The sequence below is a fragment of the Temnothorax nylanderi genome, unplaced genomic scaffold (genome assembly GCF_030848795.1).
Source record: "Temnothorax nylanderi isolate EJ_2023f unplaced genomic scaffold, tnyl_v1.0 TNYL_tig0013_pilon, whole genome shotgun sequence".
Lineage (NCBI taxonomy): Eukaryota > Metazoa > Arthropoda > Insecta > Hymenoptera > Formicidae > Temnothorax > Temnothorax nylanderi.
The window spans coordinates 953,102-962,902 of record NW_027249075.1 but is presented as its reverse complement, the minus strand read 5'-3'; the positions used below and the strand labels follow the sequence as shown (position 1 = coordinate 962,902).

The 9,801-nt window shown below is 31.1% G+C and overlaps 2 protein-coding genes across 4 annotated transcripts; one reads left to right on the top strand and one right to left on the bottom strand.

The window, feature by feature from the left end:
- Positions 1–1,181: 1,181 nt before the first annotated feature.
- On the bottom strand, positions 1,182–3,973 carry Pqbp1 (poly-glutamine tract binding protein 1). Its single transcript, XM_071697754.1, has 6 exons — positions 3,525–3,973; positions 3,253–3,362; positions 2,981–3,156; positions 2,586–2,766; positions 2,326–2,495; positions 1,182–2,240 (listed from the first exon to the last, which is right to left on the bottom strand). The coding sequence occupies exons 1-6, from the start codon at positions 3,592–3,594 to the stop codon at positions 2,048–2,050; spliced, it is 900 nt and encodes a 299-aa protein (XP_071553855.1). The 5' UTR covers positions 3,595–3,973; the 3' UTR covers positions 1,182–2,047.
- Positions 3,974–4,352: 379 nt separating this feature from the next.
- On the top strand, positions 4,353–9,445 carry LOC139767982 (cdc42 homolog). 3 transcript variants are annotated; one of them, XR_011717257.1, is made up of 6 exons: positions 4,353–4,501; positions 5,732–5,928; positions 6,081–6,190; positions 6,264–6,461; positions 6,643–6,783; positions 9,270–9,445. XR_011717257.1 is itself a non-coding variant. In XM_071697757.1 (5 exons), exons 2-5 carry the CDS (start codon positions 5,751–5,753, stop codon positions 6,730–6,732), a joined length of 576 nt encoding a protein of 191 aa, XP_071553858.1. In that variant the 5' UTR covers positions 4,353–4,501; positions 5,732–5,750; the 3' UTR covers positions 6,733–9,445. The 3 variants fall into 3 exon arrangements, 2 of the variants coding, with proteins under 2 accessions (XP_071553858.1, XP_071553859.1); XM_071697757.1 differs by having other exon boundaries at positions 6,643–9,445; XM_071697758.1 differs by lacking the exon at positions 4,353–4,501 and adding an exon at positions 4,543–4,940 and having other exon boundaries at positions 6,643–9,445.
- Positions 9,446–9,801: the final 356 nt, after the last annotated feature.

The window sequence follows — 9,801 nt, the reverse complement described above, 5'->3', positions numbered from 1 at the left end:
CACCAGAGATGATAATGGCACGGTAATTACTATAAGACATCCAGTGTGCAACCACAGTCTGTATAATCAGTATGAATGGATGAAAACTTTCTCCAACTCTATCGAAATATAGATAACAGAAGGAGATCGAGGCATCGCATAATGTTTTATTAATACTAATCGGCAGCAGCGTATTTTTCAAGATCCAATCTTGAGATTTATCTCGAGCTTATCGATGTATATAACGAACGATATAAAGGCGATTTCTGATAACGATATTCTTAGGTGTAGCCACATTATGAAAAATATATTAATCTGTCGTGCGCGTGTAGATTCTTGCGTGTAGAATTCCACAGAATTACTTTGAGACTTTCGTAATAAAGAGATCAAGGAAATATTTATAGAAATAAAAAGAAGTCAAATCCTCGATCCAAGCAAAAATTAAAAGAAAAGATCAACGGCCAATAATGAGCACAAAAAGGTGTTGGTAAAAGATAAAAACGCAAATTTATTCACAATATTATGATGAAACGCATTATACGTTTCGACTTACTAATTGCAAATCTTCTTCAGCAATCAAGATATAATATGAGAATTAAAGTAAGTACTTCATAACAATAGAATAAATAACAAATAAAAGAAGATTAATGACAGAAACTAAGTAATATGGAAATTAAAACATATAATAAGAAATAGAACAGTACAAATGTAAACGAGCATACATTATATTGATTGTATATAAAAGCTTGTGATAAAGGAACGAACATATAGTCAAGAAAAATTAAAAAATTTTTGAAAATTAATCTAAAAAATATAATACAGTGTAATAACACTATATTAATCAAAAGTTTGAGACTACATATAACATTTAAAAATATTCCAGTAAGACACAACTTAAAAGTCCGAGTCATGCCTCACTCAATGTTTTTTTTTCTTAATTTGAAAGTAAATAGGCATTATAATTAGCATAGTTGTGTTTAACATAACATTGTTTAATTTCAAGAAAATGACTACAATGATGGAGCATTTTTTCTAAAATTGAGCTATGGGCTGTTTTAAAAAGATGAGTGGAAGGGAAAACACTTCAGAAAAAAATTAATAAATTTGTGTGGATGGTTTATCTAGATTAATAAAAAAGTGATTAAATGTAAGAGTTGCTACTTTGAAGGTGGGTGGAAGTCTTCACAGTCTTTCAGAAAAAATACATAAATTGTTTGATTTTATTTCATGTAGTAAATTTCAATATTAATGGTCTCAAACTACCTACGTATATAGCTTACGTAGGCTGCATTCTGATATTCACTGCCAGTACTGAAAATCCAGGGTTGGTTGTTTACGCGTAAAATATAAATAATAATCTACTTCTATATGTATACAATGTAAATTATGTTTAACGAGGCATGTAAATAATTCATTGTTGAGTAATCTATGAATCATCGAATATTTATATTTTGTCAGAAATATTGGAAATTTATGTTTTGTTTGCAATTTTATTTTCAGTTACTATTATTTAGTTTGGCACAATTTTTGAAACGTAACAGAAAATTAACAATGGTTTGAATTTATACCTATGAAAAAAAAAAAACATTGTGCATATTATGTGTGCTTGTTTCTGGTCGTTTAATAGTTTAACATAAATAATATAACGTTTCTGTATTAGTATCATATACCTTTTATGCCACAGTATAGTTAATAAGTAAATTATAATTGAAGTGCATCTAATCGTGACGTAAACTTCAAATTTTCGGTACTGGTAATGAATATCGAAACATAGCCATAATAGATGTAAATGTATTAATCGCCGGGAAATTTTAATTATTCCTTCACAAATTGCGATTATTTTTTCTGCAGAAAAATTCTAAAAAACGAAAATTTTTTGCCAACATTTGATTTAAAAAATATCAAACAATTATTAAGCATAATATGGTGTTTTTGTTGGTTTAAAAGTGTTTATATTTTATAATAGTAAAATGTTCTCTCGCACAGACTGATTTTGTCATTAAATATATTTTAATGTATTAACATAATCACATGAAATTAAGTCATTGTTATCACAAGGTGTATTTACTTATTCCGGTTTTTCAGGAAACGCAACTTTCGGTTTGTTAGACGATTCCGCTTCTGTTTTATTAGCTCTATTAGATCGAAGCACTGCGCCTGGACTGGGATATGGCCTCATTTGATAGAGAGGACCCGAAGCGGTCGTATCGGCACCAGTTTTAGCCTCGTTATGTTTCGCCAATCCATCTGACCATTTTCCCCTACAATGTGTGATTAAATGTAAATAAAAATTACATGAAATACACACATGTCAATCTGCAAACATTTGTAAATTAGAATACGTACCTGGGAATATCGCTATAGGATGCTGGGTCCATAGGATCCAAAGTACGATCTTTCGTTTCTTTACCATCGGTTCTATCAGATCTGTAAGTTCTTTTGTTGTCTGGTCCTTTATATCTTGTACGTTGATTTTCGATCTTCCTATCTTTTTTGACAGGTTCACTTTCTTCTACCTGAATAATCACAATATTAATGTTAAACTGTGAATTGTATAACATTGTAAGTTGCAAATTTATCATCGCATGAAAAATATAATTACTAACTTCCATTTGCTCTTGATCGCTAATACTGTCATCGCTTGACATGTTATCATCTTGATCTCCCGCTTTCAAATGCAATTCTTCGCGTAATTGGGATGCAGGTTGTGATATTTGACATTTGGGATGACCAGGTGGTAACCAAGATACCAGATCGGACGACCAATCCCAATAATAATGCTGCCCACTATGAACGGATAACATAGTTTTTTTTATAGAATATCTTATACAATGAGACGTTGGAAATATTAGACATAATTTTAATCTTATTCCAAATAAAACGGCTACAGATTATTGCTAATACGAGAATTTAAATAATTACAAAAGATAAAAATCGGTGCTTATTCTTGGAAAAAAAATAGGATTTATTCATAGAAGGCTAAGAAATTATCGATACTTACGATCCAGGATCGTAAACGGCTTTCCAAGTCTCTGGCAACGGATACTTTTGAATTAGTCTCATTTGTTGTTTCAGATATTTGTCCGAAGGTTGCACTTGTCCCATTCCCCATAACTCCTTACACTTTCTCGTACATTCATGATAAATATTATATTTGTTAGGACACCCACTGTAACCCTAAATAAAATTTTTTAAAAGTAACAATTTAAACCATTGTTTCATTTTGAGAAATTGAATAGAAATTGAATGTTGTTAATTTGTAGTTACACTTACCATAAATTTTTGGGATATGTCAATCTGGTTGATCTCTTCTTTCGTGTTATCGTAGTCCTCAGCAATTACTTCTTCATGCACTTTCTTCTTGGTCTCTTTCTTTCCAGATTCTGTAAAATTAATAGCGTAATCTAACATTACGAATCCATGTGACAATACAAGCTTTATAATTCGTACAATTATTTTTTATTAAATAGGAGAAAGTTAATTCGATATACAGAAAATCTACAACAACAACACTTGTTCAATTGTATTTTATAAAGTAAATGTACCGTGCTTCTCGGATCCGGTGATCAATCCTCTCTTCGCAAGACGCGCAGCTAATGCTGCCGGCAAAGGCATTTTGGATTTCCTCGATTCGAACTTTCAGAACTTTATTTACCAATTATATAAATAATGCAGACAGTTTTTTTTTTTTAATATAACTCAAATGTGATAACTAAACTCTCTACAGTCTCTACAATTTTAAGTGACAAGTCTCAATCGCGATTGTTTACAAAACCGCAACCGAGCACGATGCGTATTTAAGAAATAAACTTGTTAAACAATAAACTCATTAAAGCCAAGCGATCGGAAAGCTTCCGATGGAAAGAGCACTGAACTCTAAAATAAATACAACAGATATAGATTATCCCACTTGCTCGTTTTAATTTTAAGCTATGTACGCAGTACGACAGGTTATACAAGTTCGTGGATTTTCACCTCTGTCTCCTCTTCTCTTCAATGCGTTCCAAAACTCATAGAAAAAGACGTTTAAGAAAAGAAAAAGAAAGAAAATGCAGCTTAATAGCTCTTAACGATTCTTCAATACGATTGGTTCTTGCTTTCAGTTCCTCGTTGGATCTAAATGTAGAAACCAATCGTAATAAAGAATCACTGAGCGTTCATTGGCGTTCGCTAAATTGCTTTTTCCACTGATACTACGTTTACGCGAGCGTTACTTTTGTAGTAACTTACGATATATCACTCGTTTACGCGGAGTTAAATTATCGCAAGTTACTACAAAATCCCGTTTACGCGAAGGAAAATCCTGTTTACGCGAAGGAATTATCGTTGAGTTACTACAAAAGTAACGCTCGCGTAAACGTAGTATGAGAAACGCAGCCATGTTCATTCAGGCAACGTGTGCGGTTATGCGGACGGCCCATAAGTATCGGCGCTATCACTTCAATGGCCATGTCTATCTAACGAAACTGCAGGTTTCGTGACGGTAAAGCGTAGTCCAGTGTCGACGCCCAGTTTTTGCGGTGTGAGTGTTTAATTTAAATTTCGTATATCTCCCTCGACCGCGTTGCCCTCGTCGTCGATCCACGGGGGTCCCGGGGAGCACGACCTCGCGTACGTCGCGCGGTACTCTCGCCGCGCGTTCACGCCGTTACGGCGGATACGTATTTGACATAACGATCAAAATGGCGACTCCGAAAACAATTATTACTCCAGCGCGCTGATGTGCCACTTCACGTGGGGCACTCCGGTCACCCTCTCGCTTCTGTCACAGTAGATTTTACGTTCGGCCACGAGCGTGGATTACGCCGAGAGATTACGTTAATCCGCGACATACTCGCAATCGGACGCGCGACGAATGATTTCTCTAATTGGTGCAACAAAACCAATTTGCCGCACGTCGATACTTTGCCAATTATAATCGCTGCGACTCGCGACACAGTATATTCTCGCGCATAAAAGAGGTTTGCACGCAATAATAATCGGTCACTGCCGGTCACCGGCATTGTGTTGCGCGTATAATTAAGCTCAATTGCGTAATTGCCCATTTTTCACTGGCATTGTAACTTCTTTTGCATTGGTGAACGAAAGCACGGTTTAAAAATACAATTCCTCAATTTTTTCAGACAATAGGATGCTACGTTACGCCTGATATTAGATTTTATTTACGTTATATTGTATGTTTGTATTTAATATTCAGTCTAGGCCTTTTCGATCGAGAATAATACTCAATATCGAGGAACTATATTTAATACTCTTAATACGTCGTAACCATATGTGAATATAGATCTTTGAGGTGACATATTTATTTCCATGATGAACTGTGCAGTCTAGTTTATGCTTAATTAATAATTTGATATCAGAAACAAAGATGAAAGAAACTGTAATTTATATATCTAAGGTTTGCTTTTTTATTGCTGCACTGGATTATTGCTAAGATTTTTCTTCTTCCTTTCGTCAAATTTCAAACATACACCTATTTCACTTTACTTGAGTATACCCTAGTCGAGCTATAAAAAACAGACCTTTTTATCCCATAGAAAAGAGACAAAAGATAGAATTGATGGACATTTTATTACAAAATAAATTGTTACATATTCAATATTATAAATATAATATTCAATTCTTTAATAAAGAATTGATGACACATAAATAAACCGTTACAATTGTCACTGATTATATTCTTGATGTAATATTTAAACTGTTAATCAAAGGGAATAATAAAATATGTTTTTGCTGTTCTTATTTTCCACAGGCATTTGACGGAGTTCGAAATGCAGACAATAAAATGTGTAGTGGTTGGAGATGGAGCAGTTGGTAAAACTTGTTTGTTAATCTCTTACACTACGAACAAATTTCCATCGGAGTATGTCCCGACAGTATTTGACAATTATGCAGTCACTGTCATGATTGGCGGTGAGCCGTATACCTTAGGATTATTTGATACAGCCGGTAAATATTGTCATTAGTTTATAATACAATTGTACGTGTCAAATTATTTCAAATGATATATCCTTAATATACAATAATATTAAATAAGTTATAATAAGATAGAAAAGTTTATGTTAGCAACAATTTATTTAGATTTTTTGATATTTTTTTAGGCCAAGAAGACTACGATCGTCTACGTCCATTAAGTTATCCGCAAACCGATGTATTTCTTGTATGCTTTTCGGTTGTGTCGCCATCATCGTTTGAAAATGTTAAAGAAAAGGTACATAATATAATCAAATTTAATCATTGTTATATCAAATATTTTATCTATAATGTTCCTCATATATTCACAGTGGGTACCGGAAATAACACACCATTGTCAAAAGACGCCGTTTTTATTGGTCGGTACGCAAATTGATTTACGGGATGATGCGGCCACCATTGAAAAGCTAGCAAAAAATAAGCAAAAGGCTATTTCGAGTGAGCAAGGAGAGAAACTTGCTAAGGAATTAAAAGCAGTAAAGTATGTTGAATGTAGCGCTCTTACACAGGTATGTTTGTAATCTATTTTTTTTATCTATTAAGTAGTATTTTTTATTAATTAGACAACACAAAAATTCAAAAGATTATTCTCATAAAAGTTTTAAAGATTATATTGCGTAATTAAATCTGAAAATTGATTTTTTAATTAGCTAATTGTGCTCCTATAGCTGTGTGTTTTTTATATTTCAGAAAGGACTTAAAAATGTCTTCGACGAGGCGATATTAGCGGCTTTAGAGCCTCCAGAACCTGTTAGAAGAAGAAGGTGTATTATTTTGTAGAAGGCGTACGACTTTTTTTATAAAACTGTTAGTTCTACAGTAACGAAGACTGTAAGTTTCCTCATATACACTGCATGCAAAAGTTTTACAGTGACAATTGTTAAATTCTAAGGCATATAATAAGTATTTTATAACATTGGCGGCATATACGTGGATATGAAGCAATCTTTATCTATATTGGCATTATATAAATTTTATAATTATGAAATTGTAATTGTAATTATTAAATTATATCTTTGCCTTGTATAATGAATGTTATACCAACATATCTCGTATTATTCTGTGTATCTCTGTGTTTGCATTATGGCGATCAAATATAGGGATTGTCTGATCACAGAATGTTAAACGAGAGACTCAAGAGAATTGAGGGATATATTATATATAATATCCGTATACCCATCGTTAAAAAAAAATAAAATAATTTTGCTCAATATAAAATGTTTCATAAAGAAGATCGTACGTTTTGTATAATTTCATTGAATTACGATATGACGTACACGTATATGCGAGAGTATAATATAATTGATTTCCGCATTTTCTAATATATTTCGTATATTAATTAAAAGTTTTTCGTCCTTTTGGAGTGCTCTACTCTTGATTTTCTACATTTTTTTAAGGTACATTCTCTCTGTGGTACCTAATATATATATTATATATACACACAAACACGTGTGCGAATAAAACTATCGATAGATTTAATTATTTAACAAATCAATAAATTTTGCATTGTACCTCAAAAAAAGTATTTAAATGAGAGTTACAATGTATAGTATAACGTATATCGTTATTATGATTTATAAAACACGACAGGAAAAAAGAAATTCTTGTTATTATGGGATTGTGTGTAGAAACATCGCACGCGCGCATACATGTCTTTAGATGTAGCTAGATTCTATCGTCATATCTATGACATTTTCTTGGTGGCCATATGTTATCAGCAAAACACATATACTTATGTTAATATATTTGATTAGTTTAATATATTTCATTGCAATCATACTTCTCTTTAGTCATTTATAGCCTTATACGGTTTAGTTATACATCAAGTATCATATTTCATCCATGTAACTTCTATGTAGATCTACAGCTTCTACATTGATTACATTGAGGGATATTCGTAACCATTTATTTAAAAATATAATTACTAACTAATGTTCTATGTAAAAATAGAATATTCTAAATCTATTTTATTTAAGAAATTTTTATTTTATTCTTATTTTTTATTATTATTACTATCATCTCTTTGAATTAAATTATAATATGTTACTAAGATATTGCACAGCATACACATAAATATATTATTTTAGTAAATTATTATATGAAATGTATATTATATTTTTTACGATCAAACAGATAGACTAAGATAATACAACAAAATTTTAAATTTGGATATTACACATAATATTAGATATTATTGAAAATATATCTTTTTTTTAGTGGTAAGTTAATAATTTCAGTTTAAAATATCATTTGCATAATATATACCTAAATAATATATGAAAAGATCTTTTTCTTTGTTGAAAATAAAATGATCTGAACGTAGTAGAATAAAATGCTGAATATTAAAGATTTTGTTTAAAAAAAAATTTTTTTTGTTAATATATCCTAGGCTAACCCGAACATCACATTTGACTTGAATCGGCCTTGAGCTTGAAATCTTTTCTTTTTGAGTATATAAATATCATTTCCGCGAATCCTATATACATTTTATTCCAGCCATGTGTTATATACAGCCAAAGAATCGAATCAGGTCGAAGTACGCGGATTAGAACTGTAAATTTTTATCGAATATATTTGGTCGAAGCGTTTTGTCTATGTAGATAAATCTGCAAATTATATTATATATGCAAATACTTAGATTTTTATTATTTCTGTTTAATATTTTTTTATTGTATTATTATACTTTATTATAGATATCTTTTTTATTTTTAATAATTGCATCGCAATTTTTACCATAGCTTGTCCTATATCGTATTATCATTTATTTTGTTGCGATTTTGTGATTTTTTTTTTAACGGAAATCAAATACGTTTACGAGTCTCTATAAGTCGTGACAAGTTAAGATTGTTTTCTTAACATCCGATATTATAAAAATTTATTTTTAAGTAATCGAACTTTTTATGTTCGACATGTAGCAAAATTTACCACGTAAAAGTATACTAAAAGTATACAAGGATGAATCGGATTATTGAGTTTAGCAGAGATTTGTAATGAGTTGCAAATCTCGTATCATTACATAAAATACAAAATTAAAGATTATTAGTTATATGTGTGAGAGCCCGGAAATTTTTATAAGAGTGCTGTAAGATATGCGCGCGTGCGTGTACATGAGTGTATTATTAGCCAGGAAAAATATTTATATATTTTCACCATAGCCGAAATGTTTCTTTTTTGTATACACACTGACATTTTTTAGTCATTCTTGATTCCAGAATTACAAAAATAAAGATGTTTATAATATAATGTATAACTCTCCTATGCTTACGCATATCCCCGATGTTCATAATAGATGCAAGTTAATTCGTAACATTTTTTAGGACAAACTGCGCAATCGGAGAGGAAATGTTTCACATAGTCGCGTAAAAATACTCCAGCAAGCGAAAATTCGCTCGTTACCACGGCGCAAAGTTTTTAACTGTTTAATATGTAAAACGGTTTTAAATATAAGAATATTAGTAGTGTGATTTTTTAATAAATTGATTTTTTAAATAGATTTGAATCCTTTTTATTTCGAAGTTATAATTAATACAACGCGAAACTTCAGTGTGTGTGTGTTTGTGTATATTTTTCTTTCTCACAAAAGAAGATTCCTAATTTAGAAATTTAAAAAACCGTAACACTTTAGCAATACATTGAGAATGTTCTGATATGCAACAAGTAATTTTTTTCGTTGTCCAAATTCACTCTAAAGAGATAAAATCAACCCTTGGAAGTTGGCCCAGTTTTTTATTTTATTATTCGCCAATAAAAGGAAATAGAACAAAATTTTATAGAGGAAACTTATTTCTTTTAATGAGATTTATCGATTACAAAACTTATCAATTCTTTATTATAAAGTAAGTATAAAGT